This window comes from Alternaria arbusti, assembly GCF_024043155.1.
Source record: "Alternaria arbusti strain BMP 1465 chromosome Unknown scaffold_24, whole genome shotgun sequence".
In the NCBI taxonomy this organism is placed as follows: domain Eukaryota; kingdom Fungi; phylum Ascomycota; class Dothideomycetes; order Pleosporales; family Pleosporaceae; genus Alternaria; species Alternaria arbusti.
The window spans coordinates 101,040-123,983 of record NW_026249964.1 but is presented as its reverse complement, the minus strand read 5'-3'; the positions used below and the strand labels follow the sequence as shown (position 1 = coordinate 123,983).

The following is a 22,944-nucleotide window of genomic DNA, read 5'->3' as shown; positions in this document are numbered from 1 at the left end:
CTCGGGCCTGGATGATACGTTTGGGCGTGTGGGTGGTTATTTGTGCAGTCGCTGTTGTGAGAGGTAGATAGGGTAGGTTGACCGGTGAACGAGGGTGTTGCTACACTCACACCCTACTCCCATCGTGTTTTAAGAACGAGCCCACATATTTTGGTTCAAGATTTCGCATATTTCCGCTGTGTACCAAGCTTTACAATTGCACAAGTGGTTGGTTATGTATGTCTTGTTCACTCCGGCACGTAATTTGAAATTGATAGCGTACACTTCTTAGAGTGTTGATCCGGCTTTGGTGTTCTCGTTGTAACTTTTGAAAGCATGTGGTCGTCGTTCCTGTAGAAAGGACAAAATACACGGGACGCGACGTACAGAGAAGTATCCACCGCATGGGCAAACAAGGCACATCCACCTTCATGCCTCTACACAAGACACACAACACACAGTAGTACAAAACCACACATCATCACCATCACACACCCACGCACACAAATCATGCAGCTGTCTTCATTCTCTAAGCAATGCATAGCGCTAAAGACATCTCTTCAAAACTATCTCTATCCCAGCTAATCTCCATCTACCTGCCTTCCAACCCCTTTACTTATACACCTTTTCCACGTAGACATACCCATCATCAGTCCCACCGGCCAGCGCAGCCGCAGTCGCAGTCGCAGTAGCCTTCGCAGCACTAGCTCCCTAAGCAGTCGACTTGCTAAATTGAATCAACCGCTTGACACCAACCTACACAACCAAAAATTAGCACTACATCCTCATCAAATCACAGAGTACAAATCTCATTTCACTTACCATCCAATTACTCCCCTCATCCGTCTTATTCGTCATGAGATCCGAGAAAATCGCAACCGCAGCATCATACTGCTTAGCCTGAATCTGGGCCGCCAATTCATTCATCTGCTGGATAGTATCAGGCTTGAGCAGGTCCTCGTTGTTGAGATGGTCAAATAGGATATTGAGGCGCTTCTCCGTGTCGGCAACGTGCTGTTTGTATTGAGCTGGTGCCTTGGCTTTCACGCGTTGGAGGTCTGCGTCGAGGATCTCGTAGATGGGGCGCGAGGCGTCAGGGATGTGGGATCGGTCGCCGGGAGCTGGTTGCAGGGTTAGATTGAGATGATTCTTGTGTGGTTTGGGGTGCACTTACGGTACTTGGGCGCTGCTTGCACTGCCGGTTGCGATTGTCCAGTGCCAGGTCGGGAATCTGGCCTTGGTGGTCCGCCCTGAGGTCCGCCTGGAGGAGGTCCTGCTCGCGGAGGTCCTTGGGGTGGGCCCCTTGGTGGCGGTGCTGCAGCAGCAGGTGGCATTTGCTGCACAGGCGACGGTGCATATGCTGATCCTACGGGTGTGAACTGGCCAGGAGGAGGCGCAATGTTTCGTGGCGGTGGCATTCCGCCCATTGGTCCAAGGGGGGCCGATGGTTGTGAACCTGGAGCAGGAGCGTAGCGGTTCGATGGCGGAGCGGCAGCAGTCGGTGGTTGGTATGGCGATGCTCCACGCTGTACTGGTGCCTGCTGTGGAGGTGCGAAGCCAGCAGGCGGAGCGGCATAGTTGTTTGACGCTGGCGCTGGTGCGTATGGGTTCGGAGCACCAGTTGGGGGTCCAGACGGAGGAGAAGTCATCCGGGGAGGACCTTGAGGAGGACCCTTTGGAGGAGGTGGAGGTGTCGACCTTGCTCCTGGGGAGAATGGACCTTGAGGTGGGCCTGCGAGGGGCTGCTGTTGGTTCGGGAACGGAGAAGCTACAGTGTTCATAGGAGTGCCGCGACGCGAAGCTGGCTTGGGGGGACCGAAGTCTGGTGTGTCGTTCCAGGCAGGAATGCTGCCCCTGTTGGCTGCTGGCACGATTGATGGCGAGTTTGAGAAGTTGCGTGGCGGAGGTGCGATTCCTTGTTGGGGCGCTGCGTTGTAACCATAGCCCTGAGGCTGAGATGGCTGGTAACCGACCGGTGTGTACGAGTTGCCGGGTGCTGCTGCTGGTGTGAATGTTGACGGTCCAGTGGGCTGGGCTTGCGAGGATAGGGGGTTGACTGGGGCATAAGGTGACGCTCTTGGTTGCGTTTGCATAGGGTTGACCGGAGCGTAGGGCGTCTGCTGGGGCGGTGCCGGTGTTGCTTGTGCAGGCTGTCCATACGACGGGACCACAACTTGACGACGACCAGCAGTGGTTGATTGGGCTTGCTTTTGTGCTGCCGCTGGCTGAGCTGCAACCTTCCTTGTGGCTTGCTTGACCCGGTTCCTGGCAACATCTGCAGCTGGGTACTTTTGAGGCAGGAGATCCAGATACTTCTCCGCAATTGCGAGCTGACCGTGGGCAGATGCGATGTCAGCGTATTCAACGTACTTTGCGTACAAAGGCTCGAGTTTCCAGTCGTCCTCCTTTTGCTGTTCGGCATCCTTGAAGTTGGTGACCTTTCGGAATACAGTGACCTTCTCAATGAACTCCTGTAGTGATCGTGCGTGGATAGAGAAACTGTTGTCGCCGTCGGTCTGCTCAATGCCTGCCTTCTCACTCTCCTGAAGCTCCTGTGCCCAGTTGACAACGACCTTCTCAAGCTTGGAACCAGCCAAGTAACAGAAAGACGCATCTTTTCGGTACGTTCCTTCCTCTCCAGAGATGGCTTCTTCGAGACGGTCTCCGAGGGCCTCGCAAAGGTCGGGGAAGTCAGCCTGGTCGGCAAATGTGCAGATGGTGGCCATGACTTCCTTCCAGTCCTTGAGGTCGGCATTGTACACGAAGTCCCATAGATTCTTTCCGACCACTGACGCAAGCAAGCGCAGGTAGTTGGGTGCGTCGGACTGTCTCTTGAAGTATGCAGCCTGTGCCTTGGCGATGCACTTCTCTCCACCGCAGATGGCAATCATGAAAGCATCTGACAGTCGGTTCTCCTTTAGGCACACGTCCAACGCCGCGTTGAAGTCACCAAGCATGAGGTTGCGGGTGATCTTGGTGTCAGCTTCCGACTCGGAACCAGTGTAGATCTGGAAGGGGTTGTTAGTCTTCGCGCCCTTGGAAGCCGCGAGATCGGACAGGAAGTTGCCCTCGTCTGTCGCATTGTCGAAGAACGAGGACCCCTCATCCGCATCGCCGTTTGTCTTCTCCTCCTTCTTCTCTTCTTCTGGCTCTTCATCCTTGTCGGAGAAGCCCAGGTACTCGACAAGCTTGCTTCGCGGGTTCTCCGACGTGAGAGTCTCAATTACGGTCCAGTCGGCCTTCTCTTCCTCATTGGCTGCCTTGGCAATCTTCGACTCGCAGATTGCGGTAATGTCGCCCTTATCTAGAGCCTTGTCGAACTCTTCGCTTGCCGCGCTGACGTCCGAGTCTACAGCAAATGTGGAGATAGAAATCTTGGATTTGTTATCGACGATGCCGAATCGCACCAGCTTTCCACCAAAGCCAAAAGCCACACCTGCTCTCCTCTTCAGCCACTTCGGGGGTGTCTTCAGAGAGAAAGATGCGCCCTGAGGTTCTGCGTGAGTCTGAGCGAAGAAGTCCTCGCCTGCAGGCGCCTCCGTCGCGGCCTTGTTCTGGTCCGCGCCAGCCCCAGTGTTTTGTAGTGTTTGAACTGCGATCTTGCCGTCGAAGGATGCGGTCGCGAGGAGGTTCGGGTTCGAAGGGTTGAATCTGGTCTGGAAGGTCCAGTTTGTCACGACTGGGAACTCGCCCAGTTGCTCGCCGGTGTGCGGGTTCCACGCAATCGTCCTGTTGTCCTTGCCGCAAGACAACAAAAGGTCGCTGTCTTGAACACACCACGAAAGCGACAGCACGCCCTGGTCGTGTGCCTGCAGCGTCTTCTCTGGCGCATTGGTGTTGCGGAGGTCCCATACCAGCACGAGCGGGTTCTGGTCGGTCGGGATAGCGGTAACGAGTCTCGTGGGCACATTGGGGTCCCAGGAAACCGCGCTGACTGTTTTCCGTCCATAGTGGTTTAATGTGAGGTTCTCCTTCTTGAGCTTGACGTCCCAGACGGTGACAAAGCCGCCGCTGCTGCCGGTTGCCAGGATATGCGCAACCTTCTTGTTCCAGTCCAGTGTAGTGTATTCGTCGGGGTTCGCTCCAGCCTTGCCGAGGCGGAAGGACTTGGAGTCGTCGGCGAGGTCGTGGACGTAGAGTTCGCCCTTGGCACCGGCCGAGGCGAGGATGTTGGATCGGAAGGGGTTGAACTGTATCGCCTGGATGGGGCCGGTGTGCTTGTCGATCTGGTCAATTTCCGCATCGTCGCTGCATAACGTCAGCACTCTGTGGTTGCATGCAGCTGTCCATGCGCTCTGACCCTTCGCCTGCCTGCAGCTTCTCTGCGTCCCATAGCACGAGTGCCCCGCTGTCGAGTGCGCCCGCTATTATGCCCCGCGGGTACTGTTCGCTGGGTTGACTCCACGCAATGTCGTTGAACCTGGCATGACGTTTAGTTCTTTGGTCCCAATGGATTAGAAATATCCTCTAGTACCTCGACTCTACGCTCACAGTAGCAACGGGCTTGAGTTCGACACCCTGCTCGCTGTCGTCCAACTTGAGCTCCCAGAGCTCTAGTTGTGTTTCATTTGAAAAGTCGGCATCTACAGCCCCAGCCTTGGTTCCGGTAGCAATCAGGGGCTGCGTCGGGCCTGGCGACCAGGCGAAACAGGCGGTCCGGGGGATTTCTCGTAGGCGGACCATGACGGTGTTGGGCGGTGATGGCGCCTCGGTGTCAGATTAGCGAATTGGGGAATACGGCACGAACAAAATGATGGACGAGGGAGCGAGTTTTGTAGAGGGCGACGAGAGGGTTATGTGGTGTCAACGAGAGTCCGCAATGTGTCTTGAGCGCGGACTGGGAGTTGAGGCAACGACGTGCTTCACCAGGACCATCCACCTGTCCTTCCCTGGTCCATGGCGGGCGCCAGCCAAGGTGGGTCCCGCTAACCACGTGATATCGAATTTCAGCGCGCAATCAAGAGAACACGACCATCCTACCACCCAAGTCGCAAATCGCAATCCACAGGCAACCATGTCGAATTTATCAGACACGTCACGACTAAAGGCCACCGTGTTCGTCGGCGGCCTCGACCAGGCAGTCACCCAGCAGACGCTTTTCCACGCCTTCCTGCCTTTTGGCGACATTGTCGAAGTCAACTTGCCCAAACCGGAGAACCAGAGCCAGGGCGATCAACATCGGGGGTTCGGCTATGTTGAGTTTGAGACTGCGACCGACGCGACCGACGCCATCGACAACATGGACCGGAGCGAGCTGTACGGTTCTGTCATCAAGGTAGCAGCAGCCAAGCCACAGAAAGACGCGAATGAAGGTCTAGGCAGCAAGACCGCCATCTGGGAGCAGGTACGTTTCTTTTAATCTGAAAAATTACACGTCTGGTATGCTGACAAAACGCAGGAGGGCTGGTTGGCCAAGCATGCCGTGAGTGAGGAGGATCGCAAAGCAAGTGAGCAGATTCAAGAGGAGGCGAACGGGCCCATGGACCCTATGCAGGGCCTGGAGGGTCTTGACGAGGCTGGACCGAAGCCAGTGTAATCTCTTTGGTTCTTTGGTCTCATAGCACGGCGTTTGCAGGCGTTTGGGAAACATTTGATACCAAGTGCTGTCTCGTGCATATCAGGTTACGAGCCGCATATCACCATTATAATTCAAGAAGCGCGACATAAATCACTGGTGCTCTGCCTCGTACATCGCCATGTCAGCTGCAATATCAAAGGCACGATTCAAGATGTCTCGTGTTTATCAGATTCAAATTCAAACCCACGACACAACACAAAGGGATCTCATGCTTGATTATCGAACGTGACTCGGACTCTATCCCGTATGCTGTACCTATACACAATGGCTGCTGGAGCCCTTCCAAGCCCGCCGATTCCATCTCTCCTGTGTCCTATTCCTCACCAACTGGACATCTAGTCCTGCTTGCCCTGTCGCTTGAGACGGAGCGTCTTGTCGACCCAGAGTTTCCGGGTGATGGAGAAGAAGGCCATGCCGACGGCGATGCTGTAGATGTATTAGACTACGTGTTATGAAGGTGTATGTGAGGGTATATGCGGCGCAATGGAGGGGCTTACGCGAGGACGACGACTAGAGTTTGGGTTAGCTAAGGGGGAGGGTAGTTACTGGGGAGGGGGCAGACGTACTCAGAGGCCAGATCTCAGTGGGGATGTTCTTGAGCTGGCGGATGCGCTGGGATACGGTGTGGGCTATATGGTCAATCGTCAATTCATGTGGGATGGCATAAAGTGGACGCTGTGATTGGCTTACCGCCGTGCTCCTCCTTCTGCAGTATAGTCAGCATCAAGTTCCCAGAGGATAGAGTTCGGTAAGGCATACGGGGACGGGGTTGCGCAGGCCCATTGTCTGCCTCATGAAGAGCTGGGGGCTCTGGCGCATGGCCATCATGCGCGTAGGTTGCATGGCCGCCATGCGTGTCGGCTGCATGGCCAACATACGAGTTGGCTGCATGGAGAGGGCGCGGGTGGCTTTGAACATGGTGGCGGTATTGCTGACTTCGCAATTGGGGTGGAGGATTGTTCGTAGACGTTGTCGTGGGGGATCGAAGGTCGTCTTCGCGGGCTTTCGTCACAGTGAGGCACGCAGATGCTGAGAGAGCTCGCGGGCCCTGTCGCCCGGAAAACGCCGAGCGAATTGTGTGTGGACAATGCGTTTCGGGTCGAACCATCGCAACCTCACAACTTCACTTCCGTCACCACTTCGACTGCACACGCCCGCCTGCCATTGCCGCCACGCCCACGCCCGAACCACGCCCAATCCCCCATCGCAATCATGTCTGACAACGAGAACGGCGAGAACGGCGACGAGCTCGTAACCAAGCCCTTCAAGTTTGTCACTGGTGAGCTTTTCCCGCACCTCCGCATGTCGAGCTTCAATCGCTAATCTGCCGCCGCACAGCTGGTACGCCTTCCCCGGACTTGCACTGCGCTCTGCACCGCCTGCCAAAATGACGCCTGGAGCTTGAGATGGGCCGTATTGGGTGCTAACATGCTTCGGCGCATATAGGCTTCGATGCCCGCTTCCCCAACCAGAACCAGACCAAGCACTGCTGGCAAAACTACGTCGACTACCACAAGTGCATCATCGCCAAGGGCGAGGACTTTGCTCCCTGCCGCCAGGTGCGCACTCCGGAAACGTCGCATTGAAGATGGGCATGTATACTGATGGATATAGTTCATGTTGGCCTACAAGTCCCTGTGCCCCAGCGGCTGGACATCGCGATGGGACGACCAGCGTGGTGAGTAACCCACTTTAGACGCATTGGTCGAATGCGCAACGGACTTTGAAGAGCTATAGCTAACACATGATATAGAGGCTGGCAACTTCCCCGTAAAGCTCGACCAGTAGAAAGCTCGCGGCGACACCCAGCATGCGACAGTTTCTTAGAGCAGGACAGGATCGGATCAGAGTGGCATTTGCAACTTAGAGCCCTGTATCATAGCGACCGATATCAGCAATGCGACTCTGGTCTATCTACTTTGCCACCCCACTGCACCGCTACCTCGTGATGTCATGACCCCCTTCGCGTGACACCATTAGTCTTCCCGTCGTCTATCTGGTCCTGCATATCTCCTGCATACCGTAGACACCGTCGTACGACGTATGCGGACCTGATGTTTCAGACTCGCCATATAAACTTCATCACATGCATATGCACGCCGATCGAACCAAGTCTCCTAGTGTCATACATTATCATTCAGAGTGTGCTCGATATACGAGATATGTAGTGAGTGTAGCCAATTTGCAGTAAAGTTGGGACTTTCTATCCTGTACAGATAAGGGGATGATGGTGAATCGCCGCTGGTGTGCAAAAATAACGCTAAGGTGACAAAGGGACCAAAGGGACCAAGAGGAACAAAGTGACCGCCCAGTTGCGCCGCAAGGCCAGACCGCTAAATGCATGCAAGACCTGCTCTGCTATAAACAATCGTGAAGAACTCAGGCGTTATCGAGCCGAGTAGATAAGGCTGTGTGGTTAGATTTGGGGTATCGAACGAGGAGAAAGAGGCTAGTTCGCGGACGGATATGCGTTCACTGCGAAATTGCCGAGATACTTCGGTCCTCTACATGCCCGCAGCGAGCATGTGGGCAGAGGGATCCAGGACTGATACGGCTCAGTGCCCAGTATAATCTCATGACCCTCACATTGAAACCGCTTGAGAGCCCAATTCGGATCGTCAGTCCGTAGGTCCTGCTCCTCCTCTTCCTCTTCCTCGGGAATAGCAGCATTCGCGTCGTCGCCATGAGCGCTATCCTTGCGCCAGTGCTTTCCCTGGTCCAACACCTCACCAATACTAGACAGCGAATCCGGCGCTGCCGCAGCTGGCTGGTAACTTGCGTCGTAAAGCTCGCGAGTATTCGGGTCCATGAGGCAGTCGAAGCCAGTCTGTAGCGCACGGTATTTCTTCGCGTCGTTGGCAAAGTACACAGAACGCAGACGGCGGTACGCAGCTCTAATCTCGTCGGTGGAGGCCTTGGGTGTGAGTTCGAGGATAGCGTAGTGATCGACGACCTCGGAGGGGTCGTTCGTCGGTGAGGACATGGCTGGGCTTTTGAGAGTATAGCATCCGTTTGAGACGTATATCGAGGCCCTTTTTGCGTGCTGCGCCATGACGGAGTTGTCTGCTACACTGATGGGCCGCGGGCGTTGGATAGCTTCAGACTGGTTGCGCCCGTGGTTGTTGAAGCGTTTGCGCGGAGAGGGCGATCGCAGTGGGCTGAAATTTATCTTGCACATTTGCTCGGAAGGAGGTTGAAAGCTGGGAGTCGGAGACATTGTGGTGTATGTGTGGGTGGTCATTATGTACTAGCAATAGCAAGGTGGGTGGGTGCGTCGTGTGGTAATGATAGAGGATGTGCTATGTGGAGTTGGGTGGGCGCTGTTCAAAGTAGAAATGCTGTTGTTGTGTGAAGACGCAGTGTGGGAAAACATTGAATGATCAGGACATGTCCTAGACCACATGGACAGGGCAGCATGGTGGCTGCGCACAATGCAGGGGATAGGTGCAATCACAGGGGGGCACAGCAAGTGGAGCTCTAGGCCGAATCGCGAAATGAAGATGTTGTGAATGGAGTAATTAATCAAACAACGGGCTAGGGGGGTCGGCGCGATGAAACAGAATGCAGCAGACCAATGCCAAAGGGTCCAGCGCGGCACTGGTAGGCTGTCAGTGCTTCGGCGTAACACGTGCGGACGTGACGAATGACTCCGCGCTAGTAGGCCCGTTGGTGTGGAGATCTCGCTAAGATTTCAGTCGCCGCGACCGTTGGCCCAGTGAGCTTGAGATAGCATAGCATAAGCTGATAGACGTCCCACCATGGCCGATAGCTCGAGGAAGAGAAAGCAGCCTGCCAACACGGGCCCCGGTAATCCTGTTAAACGCACCAGATTCCAGCAACGACCCCAGTACGTCATCCCCGCGGTTTCGACTAGCAACGCGTACCCCAATGGCGAGATCAACGTCAAGAACTTTCTCAAGTCGCACGAGAATGAGATCAGGTCGCTCGAGGGCGCCATGAAGGCGGCCAAGAAAGGGCTCTCGCGACGGGCTTTTCAAGATGTGCCACGGGAGTTGAGGAGGAGGACCGCAAGTCACAATCCGCAGCGCGTGCCAAAGAGATTGCGGGTCAGGGCGCGGCAGGAAGCTAAAGAAGACAACACGCCCATTGCCGGAGGTACTAGTGGGAGCGGTGTTGGGAAAGGCAAGAAGAAGTTTTTGAGGAAGGAGGGGAGGGAGCAGAGTAGGCAGAAGGCGAAGAAGAGGAAGGACGGCAGTGGAAAAGACGACGATGGAGACGCGAAGATGGAGGATGCGCCGAAGCAAGTCACGAAGCCCTCACCACCGAAGCTGAAGCGCAAGTTCCCACCCCTGGCCACGCCCGCTACCCCTCCATCGCGATTCCGCAGACGCCAGCGAGACAAGACATGGCTTCCTACGCATCTGTGGCATACCAAGCGCGCAAAAATGACGGATCCGAAAGAGCCTCTCTGGCGGTTTGCGATACCGTTGCAGCCAGCGGTCAAGGCATACCGTCTCACACACAGAGCTGCAACCCAGCGGGGAGCTGTCGCGTGGGATATGAGCTACATGTCAACCCTCAGCCTGGAGGGTCCTGAAGCCAGTATAGCGGGGCTACTCAAGGGTCTGCACTTCTCTGCAGAGGACACAGATGATCCATGGCAGAACAGAGGCAGGGCTAAGAAGTGGCGGAACGGCACTAGGACCTGGGAAGGCTGGATATACGAAAGAGAAGCGAAGCCGTTGGTGAAGATCGCTCGGGTGACTGTGATCTGGTGTACACCGCATGCCGATGGCGAAAAGACGCAGGCTCTCATTCGGGTGCATCCGGGCGCTTTCTTGCAGCTCTGGGAGGAAGTTGTTCGCACGGCTAAAGTGCAGAAGCCAGCTGTTACCGTGCGAGATCTCCGCTTCGAAATTGGGTCTATCGAGATTGTAGGCCCGGCTGCTGCGGAGGCTCTCTGCTCTGTTCTTGCCCCGGTGGCTTCTCCTGAGGCTGGCTCTGATACTCCCCAGTCACTATGGCCGACTTTGGCCTCTGTGACGGACGCTGCATCGTTACCAGCCGGTGCGCTGTTGTCGTTTGATATTTCAGATCCCCGACTTCGCGATCCTCCTCGCACTTCGCCGGTAGCACACAATCAGCAGTCGCTGACCGCCTTGACTGAAACTCTCGCAACTTGGCCAATCGACAATACCCTCACTGCAGCCTCAATCTTCGACACCAACAGCCGGCTAGCCGCACAGCGAACCATGCCATCTCAAAAGTCAATCAATCGCCGGAAGGGTGCATGCACACTTGGCGAGGACCCTGAGGCCCGATCCACAGACCCACGCATTCCGACACTTGTATTTGTGTCACGAGAAAGCAAGTCCTGGACTATCCTCCTCCCCTGGAAATGCGTGATGCCTGTATGGCGACAGATTATGCGCTACCCGGTTTCCACAGGCGGCAACCCCAGATTCGGCGGCTTGAAAGAGAGACGTCAGGTTGACTTTGAGCGCTCGAAGCCACACTTCCCGTACGACCATCCTGGTACAGAGGCTGGTTGGGTCTGGGAAGAGCGTGAGCGTGAAGTGAGGAAGCACGAGTGGACGAAGCGTCCGAAGGGGAAGAGGATTGAATGGTCGACTATTGATCTTGGTAAGGGTAGGAAGGGCGAGATTGGAGATCCGTGGTCTTGCGACTGGCAGAGATTGATTGCAGATGTGTCTTCATGTCAAGAATCTCGAACTCCTGTCAGACAGCTCTCGTTCAGACAAGCAGCTGGTATGGTTGACGGCACGGCTTCGTCGAGCGGCTCGTTGTTGCCATCAGATGTATTCACGGTCAAGATCACGATGGTCCAACGAGGCACCCCTACAGACTGCGCTCGCATCTACCGTCTGCCTAGCGACCCACAACTCCGTGGGCAATGGCTAGCCCAGCTGCCACAACCCGGCACGAAGCGTACGTCGACGAAGCAACAGAGTCGAGGTGTCGTTAAGCAGCCAGACCATATCCAGCGCAGGGATCTTGCAAGGAGTCTCCTAGACAACGGCCCACCGAGCGCTGGCGAGGAGAATTACCCTCTAGTGCCTGACGAAGTGGATCTAATCGGCTTCGTCACAACGGGCAACTACAACCTCGCAGAGGGCATGCCGACTGCGGTTGCGAATCTGGTAATGCACAAGGTGGTCGCCCCTGGGTCTGACTCGGGCGTGCCAAAAGCGGATCGCGTGTGCATTGTGCGACAGGCGGGAAGTACCATCGGCAGGCTGGCGAGATGGGAGGTAGTCTAGGTAGCCAAGATAGGCGTGGATAGATGCTCTGAATGATACCCATTGCTTGTAGTCACACTTATGCATCAGTGGAGACGTGCAGCTCCACCGCAGATTCTTGGGCGAACACGCAGTTCTCGGTGTGTGGGTGGGTGTGTGGGGTAGGCCAACTCTGGCTGCATGCGCTAAATCGGAGCCGGAGCAGGGATGCGCGATATCTCCCGTCGTGGCCGCTAACGTCTCAGCAACCATTTCTCCACGCCCTGAACACTCCCGTCCACCACGCCCAGCTGCGTCATGTCTGAGGACCGCCCGGCAGACGACCAGGCCGAGGGCATCGACGCTGCCGTCGGCCTGCCCTCGGACGCGCTGGCAGAATTGGTACGCCTGTCCGCCGCAAACCGCCTCCTCGGCTACTAATAATCGTGTCGCAGACTACCAACATCCTCGACGACTTGCTGAGCAACATCGTCTTCACCACGGCCCTGTCGTGCCACCGCTCTGAGAAGCTGCTCCGCATGCAGTCGGCGGCTACCCAGGCCGAATCCATCGCCCTCGCCAACCTCGAGCCCCAGTCGCAGAAGCAAAACACGACGGGCGCCACGTCGATACCCATCGCTGAGACATCCGCCGCCAAGTACGAGAACGGACGCGTCTTCCTCAAGGGCAACCCGCTCAAGACGACGCCCGAGATCATATGTCCGCACTGCAAGCTGCCCCGGCTGATGCACCCCATCATGGGCAAGGGCATGCAGAACCCAGACCTGACCAAGGAGTACTGCATGCTGTATCCGTGGGTCCAGCGATCTGGCCACGACGTCTACGGCAACCCGTTCCCCACCGACATGGCTAAGAGCAAGAAGGAACGCGAGCTCATCAAGCAGCAGCAGAAGAACGCCGAAAAGGAGAGCGTGGGCACCCCCGGCTCCCAAGACACCGACATGGCCGGCGGCGACACCAAGGAAATCAAACTCAACACCGGCGGCAAGCCCGCCTCGTACATCCCCTGGCACACCTGCCCCAACTGCAAGCGCAGCTTACTCATAACGCGATTCGCCCAACACCTCGAAAAGTGCCTCGGCATCAGCGGCCGCCAGTCCTCGCGCAACGCCATGGCTAAACTCACTGGTCAAAACGGCACAGGCTCAGGCGTCGGCAACACGCCGCTCGGAAGCCGCATGGGCACGCCTGCGCCTGGCTCCCAAGACCCCTCCGAGAAGACCAAAACAAGCAGTAAATCAAAGGGCATTTCCCCCGTCAAACGCCTCGCCGCCACCGACGACGCAGACGACTTCGACGCCGACGATACCCCCGAGCGCCGCAAGATGAAGAAGAAGAGCTCGTACATTAAGAAAGCGGACCGCGATAAACCGTCTAATGGGAGTGGTGGCAGTAACGGCACGTTGAAAGTCAAGTTAAAAACAGGAAGACCGGATATAGGTGATCGGAAACATAGTGAGAGTAGTGAAAGAGGGGAAGGCAAGCGTGACAGAGATGTCGATGATGTCGGCGGCGATTCACCCAAGAAGAAGAAGATCAAGCTCAGTCTGGGTGGCGGTGCGAAGGAGAGGAGTAGGGCGAGTGCGAGTGTGGAGCCGGGGGGTAGTGTGGCGAGTCCCGGAGAGTAGTGTTCCGAGGGAGAAGAGGAAGAGGAAGAGCAGCGTGTGGCTAGTCCACCCGCGGAGTAGAATTCCTCTAAAGACGCCGAGGGGGATACGGATGAAGATGTGGATGTGGATGGGGGGACGGATAGAGATGCGGAGGGAGATACAGATGAAAATTTGGACGGGGAGCGGATGCCGGAATAAAGATAGGGCTGGGAGTCGGAGTGTAAAGAACGGGTGTACGTGTATCAACTGACGAAGCAGAAACATGCATGGATGCATAGGATCAGGCGTTTGGGCCAATTTTTCCCTACTTTGGGATTCGGGACGAAAGGGTTATGGTGTTTGGGTTCCTTTCGTTATACCATGGCATGGGAACTGGGGGGTGTCGAGGTAATGTTCTCGACCCAGTGGCGTTTTTTGCATTTTGTCGTCTCCTTTCTCGTTTGAGGATTGTGGGGTGGAAGGGGTTTTGTATGATTATTTATCTCAGAGAGAGAGGATGTGTAGGTGGAATGGAGAGAAGACTGCTTAGGCGGTATTTTGCTATCGAGGATTACTTCAGTGATTTTGTGCTGTCGTATGTTTGACCGTTATTCCACACTTCCTTGTATCTTTCCTGCGACTTGAGCCCACGCAAACATATTTGCATTCCCGACATCCCCTGAAAAGACGCAGATGAGTTCTAGTGATGAGCCTGCGCTTCTTCTAAACATGGTAACCACATAGTTAATAGATCCGAATAGACGCTGACACGCCAGGTAGGAGAACTGAGTTATCTATGACTACGTGGTAGTCTTGCACTCTCACAAGGTGCGCGTGTCACCCTCGACGCTTGGTGACGCTGGGCCAAGTGTCGGGTTCCTCACATACATCAGGTCAGATCACCCAAGACACATGGCAAAAGTCTTGGAAGCTTGCCGACGAAAATCTAATAAAGTCTTGCCAGTCAGTCAAAACGTTGGAATTCGTTACAGCGTGATGGAGGTCAGATTGCTAGCTGGATCGAAGAACGCGTAAGCCGTCTTCTGACACTACGCGTCTGTTGAATCAATCAAGATGTCATCAATGACTATGTGTGCAGCGCTTCTGACCAGGTCAGTGCAGAATTGGGGAATGACGATGCGACGGCACACGATCCGAGCATGGAGTGTCGTCATTAGAAATTCTTTCAACATGACTCTTAGAACACCTGTGGCTTCCACACACACGACGGGACACGACTGGCAACAGGCTCGAGCGTCAACTGTACTGAGAATGCCGGACGTAAGACCTGCTGGACGCGGCTCGTCCGCTAGAATTTCGATCTGGAAAGACACTACACCAGGCCAGTGGGCTGATCAAGCCGTCGGAAGGTTTCTTGTACAAGATGTATGTAGTCACAGTATATTTTCGGCTTGAAGGTGCATGCGGGCACGTAATCATGGGGCAAGCATAACGCCATGGGTTGGAGCTATGACTTTGAAGAAGAAAGACCGACTACCTAGGTATATACTCAGAATTCAGTGTAGTTCGGTTTGAAGCGGACACAATAGCAGTAGCAGGGGCCGTAGGAAGAGACACCCCTTAGACAGAAATACATGCCCGTGTAACTAAGAATGTGCACTCGTGCGCACACTCCAGCCCTGGAACCTTATCACCACAACCTACTTCGACAAACTAGTCAAGCCTCTGAACATCTATGCCCGCAAATTGCGTTACGCACATAAGCCCTCGTTACAGCTCACTACAGCTCCCTACCTACTCTTGCGTCTATTCCCAGCCCAATCCCGTCCCCACACGTCACCACCTGCACTCGAATATCACAAGTCGGCGAACTACCTACCTACCTACCTACCTACCACCACACCCTCTCGTAGACAGACGGTGGACTACGTGCGAGTATCGCAAACATTGGCCAACGGGGCTCGACGCCGCTCACCTATCGAATGTCGAGGGGGGAAATCGCGGATGATATTGGCGTTGAATTTACAACTCTGATTCTGAATGTATGGCTTGTAACTGGTTGAACGTGCCATACCTAGGTATGGCACGTCAGTGGCCAGTTGTTACTGGTTGGGAAATAACTCATGCGTTCGGCTGGAACAGACGGGTGGTTCATAGCGCTACTAAGCGTCCTTTTTTTCTCATTTCAATGATCTGCTGTGGCGTTGGGCCGGGCATGCGCGTCATCATGGCCCCGGACGGGTAATGTAGTGTAATTGCTGGAGTGGGGTTGGGCCTCACCGGTTTGGGGGCTTTTGGGGAAGGGGAGATTTGGTGTGCACGCGGTAGGAACGAGAGATTAGAAGGATACGAGGTAGTTTTCAGTGTGATGGATGTGTACGACTTGATGCTCAGTGGATGGATAGGGTGATTGGTTTCAACATGGGTTGAGTTGTGAACATGGTGGCGTTGGATTATTGAACAACAACGGTCGCTAGTTACCTTGGTGGTAGATTATTGACGACAAGTAATTGTATCTGTCTGGGCAGATGGAATGACGGATGATGGTGTTTGCGCCTCATAGCAGACCAGCACCATGTGTCGCATTCATGCGTGAGACTCTTAGCATATAGGTTCTCGTGACATACCGTTATCTTTGGTGACGACAAGAGTCGCGATCCATTGCGAGACGTGATGCTAGCAGGACAAACGATGACGCAACTGTCTTGCGACGAAGAGACATCGAAACTTCACAAACAATGATGAAATGAAAAAGTACTGAAAATGCATTCGAATCACGCGAGGCTTTAAGCAAGAGCACACGCGAAGTATCATACAGAAACGGGGAGAATCGACAGGCCTGAGCAAAGCGCAATACTCAAGCTCGCTCACTGCTCACAATGGTAGGACCATCATCGTCTCTACGTCGAGAGTTGCGATCGGGACCCTGACCACGACCTCCTCCTCTCCCCCGCCAAGGCATGCCTCCGCCTCCGCCTCCACCGCCTCGTTTCGACCTTCCATCTTGGCCACCACCACCACGTCCACGACCAACTTGGAATTGTATCCTAGTGAGCGGCTGTTCGACCCAGTCAACGCCCTTCAGACCCAGGTTCTGTTTCTCCCAGTCGCTGAGCTTCCATGCTTGGTAAAGACCCATCAACCGTTGCTGGTCTATTTCTTCCTTTCCAGGACCGACCGTTCGTGTGAGCTTGATACCCCGTAGTTCTGGTACCCATGCTTTTATGTATTCGCCGTGTTTGTCATAGTCGAGTGCTTGTTTGACGGGATTGAAGACCCGGCCTTGCCGTGGATCATTACCGACGCCGGCGACGTATTGCCAGTTGCCCCAGTTACTAGCGGGATCGTAGTCCACGAGGAAGCATTCGTACCACTCGGCTCCGACTCTCCAATCTATGTTCAGGTGTGATGACAGGAAAGAGGCGACGTTTTGCCGCGCGCGGTTCGACGTGTACCCGGTGACGAAGAGTTCGCGGTTTGACGCGTCGATGAGACCGACTCCAGTGCGTCCAGAACGGAACCGTTGGAAAGATTCAAGCGTCTTGGCTGGATCGTCACCTGCACCACCAGACTTGTCTAGTCGTTTCCACTTCTTTGTTTGTGACTCTCCCTTGTTGCCTTTGGTGCCGCGATCTTGGATGCCGTATAGACTGAACATCTTATGTCCAAACTTTCTCATGCAAAGTCGCATGTAGTCTCTCCATAACAGCTCGAAACGTACAGCTGCTGTTCCGGCATTCTCACCCTTTCCGTAGCCAGCTATCTTTTCGCCAGGGCCTCGCCCTTCCTCAAAACCGAGCATCGCCCAATGGACCTGCCTGGCGGTGATGTGACCTTGAGCAAGGTAGGCTGAAAGCTTAGTGCTGAAATCGAGACCAAGCATGCCGTTTCTTGTCTCCTTGTACGAGCTCATAGCCCCAGAGCTGATGAGATGGTTTATGCGATTCAAGCCAGCAGTTTCTCCTCCCAAGAAAGGATGCGCTGACTGAGCATCGGTGGGCCATTGTGGTGGCCAGGTCAGGGTATATGTTTTGTCGTGCTCAAGTGGAGACATCAACACTCTCTTCAGCTTTTCCAAAGACGAAGGTATGGTAAATGGTTGTTTTTGGGGTGGTATGCTCGGCGGTAGCGGTGGAAGTTGAGACGGCGTGGGCAGAGTTTGGCGGGGTCGGTCGCGCAGTGGTTCGAGTCCTTTCCGGAATGAGGTATATACATTTGGTAGGTCGGAGATCTTGTCGTAGGGTAAATCGCGACTGTTGCGCATTAGCATACTCTCCCAGACTCAGATAAACGCTTCAGGTAAAACTTACTCGTCTATGTAGTACTTCTCGTCGGCCCAGGCCTTGAAATCTACTCCATGCTCTTCTGCGAGTTTCTTTACGCTGTCCACCTCCTTCTTCTCTTCTGTGTTGTCATCGGCGGTCATCCAGATGCCGCTAATCTTGCCCTCGTGTTCGCCTTTGGCATACCAGTCGAGTATGTCGGAAACCACCTCAGGCGTTCTGCCCACGCGCATCTCCAATCCAGAGCCGCAATTCAGCCCCGCGATCTTTTCTTTGAGGTCCCACACACCATCCGCTATGAATTGCACGCGATGAGGTCCTGTCCGCCATACCTTGGCCACCTCACTGCGCGCCTCAGGATACGGACTTTTGTCGGTTGGGGAGGAGAGGAAGCCGGACACTTCGATTTGGTTGGCGGGAAAAACGTATACGGGTAAGAGGTGCGTAAAGTTTGCGCCGCCGTGTTCCGAGGTCAACGAGTCATCGCGGTGCCGTCTGTCACCATTTGGAGAGTTTCTCGCAGAAGTTGGGCGCGCGGCGTGGAGGGAAGCGGCATGGAAGGCAGGATTGTCTGAAAGGCGGACGTCGCGACTGAGTACATAGAGCAAGATGCGAGGAATGCGGCTGGACATAATCGGAGGCTCGTCGTCGGCAGCACTAAAATTGCGAGTGCAACAATCGGAACAAACAAATAAATCGCAGGTGTTGCACGGCGGCCAGGAGCAACTACGTCGTAACATCAAGGTCACGATTCATAGAAGACCTGGTAGTGGAGAGTCGGGAGCATTGCGGTGCCGCAGGCGAAAGAGAAGCTTCAGGGCCTGTGGGACGTCATGACCCTATGAAGGCGACAATGGGGCTCTCACCGAAATTTCTAGGGCACGAGGCCGCTGGACACTAAAAGGTGCCCTAAATGTCATCTGTCAGCCATATCAGGTATTCTCCACCGGAAGGGGTACAGATGGTCGAAACTGAGGAGATCCGGTTCAAGATTGGTGATGCTTGCTGCAGCATCGCCAACCAGGATTATGACGTGAGGGACGGCCTAGCGCGCCGCCACAATTCGCTATGGCCGCTGCAGGGACGCAAAACGAGCGACTTGGGGACGGGCCGAGCGTTCGTAGGGAGCGTAAAGCTGGCGATGGTCGTGCTGTCATGGAAGTACGGAGCGATCGCGAGACGTGCATTACATGCGCCATGCCGCGACTGGTTAGGGACCACCTGAGTTCTAGACGGTTCGGTGCCCAAAGCAGCCGCGCAGGGACCGCTAATCGTTCATCTTAGCAGCGTTGATCGTGCAGCTTGATCTCGATATTCGTCGATTCGGAGCGGAAATCGTGTGCCAGGTACCGCAAGGGCACGTGGCTGCGACCCGGCTCGAGGTATGACATGACACCTGGCATGCTCCGCTCCCAGGCTGTCCGATGTCTCGCCGACTCGCAGACCATGGTCAAAGACTGTTTAATGCAGTGCCACCTCGCTTGCCCTCTACACTGTCTTATGCACCCCATCACCAAGTGCTGGTAGTGATGAGCCTGCAGCATGTGTATGCCGCCGTTGCATTCGTGGTCCAATAGGTGCGAGTTTCGGATAGAGTGGTCGACTGAGCAGGGTATCACAGACGTGTGCGTCGATGGAAGGGGACAGTCTTGCTGGTGATCGTGGTTGAGTCATGTCCGCGCCATCTCGTAGGAGAACGGCGATAGCTGGGTGAGCCGTAGGAACCTTGGAATGCACAAGCGCGCCAAGTCTCTAGAGAACCAGTCTTCCAAAGCCAACATGATTTGCCATGAAACGCCCAGGTAAACCATCTTAATGAAGATACATGGTTAAAGCTACGAGAACGGCCAGTTCAACGCTTCACAACTCCACTCCTTCACCCCATGGCTCCGAATTAGGCCTAGCGCGACTGTGAACCACTCCTTCTTTCCAAGGTTATCGTATCCCAAAACTGTAAACTGCAGGCAACCGGGCCCCGAACATGTTGTAACTCCACCATCCTGCCTATTAATCTAAACAAGGTCTTACACCACACTGGAAATCAAACCTACACCAAGGCAATCGACGCATGCCTAGTAAAAATGCCTCATACAAGGCACAAGGTAAAGCGTTCATCATTGCGGGCACCAATAGTTGCGACAGCCGTAGCAGTGCCACATAGTGATTGACGACGGGGAAACATCGTTCCCCCACGTACGCAAGAGGAACTGCGCCACTGCGGGAACAACAGGCATCAGAAAGTTCAAGTCCAAGTTGAACCAACACAAACACTGCTCGTATGACTCCCAGTCGCGATAGGCTTACACAGAACATGCGCAGTTAGCACTTGTTCAATAACTTGAGAACAAGCCTGATCACTTGGGTCAGCCACAGTCTATCTTGCTATCATTATTCAGTAATATATATTCAAACAGGATGCCTTTGTTTACGGCATATGATTATAAGCCTACGTCAACGCTATTGAGAGACAGACTGCTTGAACCAACATCATGTTTGCCAATTGATCTAGTTAGAGAAGACAACATTCCAGCAAACGACACCAGAGTGACGAGAACATGCTCATTACATCAAATATGGCTAATCGTGTCTGACAGTTTCATCAATGCGTATTCATTACTCCACCATAGACATTCGACTGATCCGCTCCAACAGCCACAAACGCCTCCCAAGCCTCCCTCCCACCATGGCCTGATCATCGTTCCATCTCCCCCCCCACCCGCATAGCCCGCGTCCGCCACATCTCCGATCGCGAGATCCATCTAACAAACAGTCCGATACACACCGTCCGAGCTCGGCCTCTGCGCCTTGTGCTTATGCTCCTTCCTCAATCCCTTATTAGCATGCGTCTTCTCGATACTGGGGCTGGCGCCAGGCTGGAATGCTGCAAGATCAACCGCATCCGTCTTCATCAGCATCTCGGTGACCCCACAGATATCCGTAACGAGTCTATCGATCATGTCAAGTGACAGACTTTCTCTGACGACTACTCGCAGGATCTCGGTCTTGTCTTCACCGGGCGGGAGGGGGTAGTTGGGGATGATGTACTGCTTGGCGCGGAGCAAGTTGCTGACTGCTTCCTGCTTGACGTGGGGAAAGTCTTTGTGGAATTCGTCGGTGAGCGTGAAGGCTACGACGGGGAGACCGGCGTTGTAGTCTGCACTTGTGTCGCCTTCGTCGAATTGCTTCTTGCCCTTCTCGTACTTGAAGTCGCCCTTCTTGCGGTGGATGTCGCTGACGCATCGGTACCAGCCCGTGTGCTCGAGCGCCCTGCTCAGTAGCCGTGCGTTGGCCAACATGTTTTCCATAATGGCGCGGTAGCCAGAGAATCCCAGATGGATCAAGTTGTAGTACTGCGCGATGATCTGGGCTCCTGGACGGGAGAAGTTCAGAGTGTATGACTCTTCTGTTCCACCCAAGTAGTGGAGCTCAAAGATCAGGTGCTTGGGAAGGTAGCTCTCGTCTCGCCAAATGATCCAACCAACACCGGCATAGACAAGACCGAACTTGTGTCCACTGGTGTTGATGGATTTGACTCGCGGCAGCTCGAAGTTCCACTTCTTGCCAGCCTTTGCGTGGGTGAAGGGGGCAATGAAGCCACCGGATGCTGCATCCACATGGATGGGAATGTCGTTACCAGTCTCCTTCTCAAAAGCGTCCAGGATATCGGAGATTTCTTCGACAGGCTCGTAATGTCCGGTATATGTGGAACCAAGAATGACAAACACACCGATAGTGTTCTCGTCAATGTTTTCTTTCACCAGCTTTGGATCTAAACGGTAAGACGATTCCTCGCTTACGGGCAGGATACGTGACTCAACCTCAAAGTACCTTGCAAACTTCTCCAGCGCGACTTGTGCATTTGCGCCCATGATGATGTTGGGGTTCGAAGTATCTTTGCCCTCTGCCCTTCTCTTCTCTTGCCAGCGACGCTTCATTGCAAGTCCACCCAAATGAATAGCCTCACTCGAACCAGTAGTCGCTGATCCAATGGCCTTCTCGCCCTTCTGTGCTCCCCACATATTAGCAATGATGGAAACACACCGTGCGTGCATATCCATCATTGCGGGGTACTCGTCAGCGTCTGACATGTTCTTCGACAGGTTCTCAATCATGAGCTGCTCGGCCTCCTTCTCCATGTAGGTTCCGACGAAAGACGCCAAGTTCAAACTTGGACGCCCATCCAGATCGAGCTCGTCCTTGAGCAACTGGTGAACGACGTCCGCCGGAGCACCATCTTGAGGAATCTTGAATTTCGACAATTCGGTGCCAGCGGCGTAGCGACTTGAGTATGGCGTAATGTGTGATGTCGCCCGACTCGAGGCTTTGTGGCCTCCAGCCTTGTGCATGGGGTGGTCCTTCAGAGTCTCGAGGAGCTCATCGGTGTCAACGTGCCTAGCGAGTCCGGCCATGGTGATCGATGTTCGAAGAGGGCGTTTATGTTAGTACAGATTGGATTTGGTTTAAGTTTTGCATGTATCGGGCAGAGAACTTCAGTCTTATACGAGTGTTTGCTGGTACACGTAGACAGCGTACATGCGCATGACGACACATTACGTCCGTTGTCGCTCGCAGACACACCAGCAATGCAGCAAAAACTCGAACATGCAGCCCAGGCAGACCCCAGTCTGAAAAGCTTGACATTTGCTTGGTAAAAAGCTTGTTTCTGGTAGTGAAAAGGCCCCGTTGAAGACATGGCAGCCAATGAAGGATGCATTTTCGCGGCCCACTGCGGGTGTTGGCTATGTGCTCAACCGGAGAACCGGCAAACAAAGTAACAGCATACGCGTAGGCTTCTGGTACTGGCTGATCTAGCCTCGTACCTTGCAGAGAAAGCGCAGAGCGAAAATAACGCATGGTGACGAACCTGCGTTGTAGCATTAGCCGGAAGCAAGTAGCCCTGATGTGTTTGTGCTATTGATGGGTCGATGACGAAACCCCTCCGGTACATTGTTTCGCCGAAAGCGCGTCATCACGTGATGAGCCAGACACCCCAAGCATCCCATGCGGATTGAATGTTGGAGATTCCCAGCGGAAGTGTATACACATCCGCTAGAGCATCCCAAAGACTGGATCTCAGATCGCAGACTTACCCGGTTGAAGGCTACGAAACACTCAAAGTTTCGGGTGGTGAGATGGATCGGTGATCATGACGTAGTCACGTCGTCGCCATCCAGCACATCCGCCTCCGCCGTGGAAACGCGGGGAAGATCGACTGACGCGTCCTTGACAGCTTGGTACGTACAGCACGCAGCCTCGCGGCCTCGACAGTGTGTCAGACGTATACCTCGAGGCTGGGTGTTTGTACCTAGGTATACGAGTGAATACGAAAGCAA

General features: G+C 54.5%; 8 protein-coding genes across 8 annotated transcripts; 3 read left to right on the top strand and 5 right to left on the bottom strand.

Moving 5' to 3' along the window:
* Positions 1 to 690: 690 nt before the first annotated feature.
* Positions 691 to 4,662, bottom strand: SEC31 (protein transport protein S31; the record flags this gene model as incomplete). Its single annotated transcript, XM_051451171.1, has 5 exons — positions 691 to 735; positions 802 to 1,100; positions 1,154 to 4,227; positions 4,280 to 4,399; positions 4,454 to 4,662. 5 exons carry the CDS (start codon positions 4,660 to 4,662, stop codon positions 691 to 693), a joined length of 3,747 nt encoding a protein of 1,248 aa, XP_051297641.1.
* A 331-nt stretch (positions 4,663 to 4,993) lies between these two features.
* On the top strand, positions 4,994 to 5,515 carry J4E86_010674 (uncharacterized protein; the record flags this gene model as incomplete). Its single annotated transcript, XM_051451170.1, has 2 exons — positions 4,994 to 5,323; positions 5,378 to 5,515. 2 exons carry the CDS (start codon positions 4,994 to 4,996, stop codon positions 5,513 to 5,515), a joined length of 468 nt encoding a protein of 155 aa, XP_051297640.1.
* A 377-nt stretch (positions 5,516 to 5,892) lies between these two features.
* Positions 5,893 to 6,475, bottom strand: J4E86_010673 (uncharacterized protein; the record flags this gene model as incomplete). Its single annotated transcript, XM_051451169.1, has 5 exons — positions 5,893 to 5,983; positions 6,055 to 6,067; positions 6,124 to 6,186; positions 6,248 to 6,263; positions 6,317 to 6,475. The coding sequence occupies 5 exons, from the start codon at positions 6,473 to 6,475 to the stop codon at positions 5,893 to 5,895; spliced, it is 342 nt and encodes a 113-aa protein (XP_051297639.1).
* A 294-nt stretch (positions 6,476 to 6,769) lies between these two features.
* Positions 6,770 to 7,345, top strand: COX13 (Cytochrome c oxidase subunit 6A, mitochondrial; the record flags this gene model as incomplete). Its single annotated transcript, XM_051451168.1, has 4 exons — positions 6,770 to 6,836; positions 7,004 to 7,116; positions 7,172 to 7,235; positions 7,311 to 7,345. 4 exons carry the CDS (start codon positions 6,770 to 6,772, stop codon positions 7,343 to 7,345), a joined length of 279 nt encoding a protein of 92 aa, XP_051297638.1.
* Positions 7,346 to 8,006: 661 nt separating this feature from the next.
* On the bottom strand, positions 8,007 to 8,774 carry J4E86_010671 (uncharacterized protein; the record flags this gene model as incomplete). The annotated part of the gene is made up of 1 exon (XM_051451167.1): positions 8,007 to 8,774. One exon carries the CDS (start codon positions 8,772 to 8,774, stop codon positions 8,007 to 8,009), a length of 768 nt encoding a protein of 255 aa, XP_051297637.1.
* Positions 8,775 to 12,075: 3,301 nt separating this feature from the next.
* Positions 12,076 to 13,406, top strand: J4E86_010670 (uncharacterized protein; the record flags this gene model as incomplete). Its single annotated transcript, XM_051451166.1, has 2 exons — positions 12,076 to 12,159; positions 12,213 to 13,406. The coding sequence occupies 2 exons, from the start codon at positions 12,076 to 12,078 to the stop codon at positions 13,404 to 13,406; spliced, it is 1,278 nt and encodes a 425-aa protein (XP_051297636.1).
* A 2,779-nt stretch (positions 13,407 to 16,185) lies between these two features.
* On the bottom strand, positions 16,186 to 18,398 carry J4E86_010669 (uncharacterized protein; the record flags this gene model as incomplete). Its single annotated transcript, XM_051451165.1, has 3 exons — positions 16,186 to 17,581; positions 17,639 to 18,268; positions 18,361 to 18,398. 3 exons carry the CDS (start codon positions 18,396 to 18,398, stop codon positions 16,186 to 16,188), a joined length of 2,064 nt encoding a protein of 687 aa, XP_051297635.1.
* A 1,972-nt stretch (positions 18,399 to 20,370) lies between these two features.
* J4E86_010668 (uncharacterized protein) lies at positions 20,371 to 22,020 on the bottom strand (the record flags this gene model as incomplete). The annotated part of the gene is made up of 1 exon (XM_051451164.1): positions 20,371 to 22,020. The coding sequence occupies one exon, from the start codon at positions 22,018 to 22,020 to the stop codon at positions 20,371 to 20,373; it is 1,650 nt and encodes a 549-aa protein (XP_051297634.1).
* Positions 22,021 to 22,944: the final 924 nt, after the last annotated feature.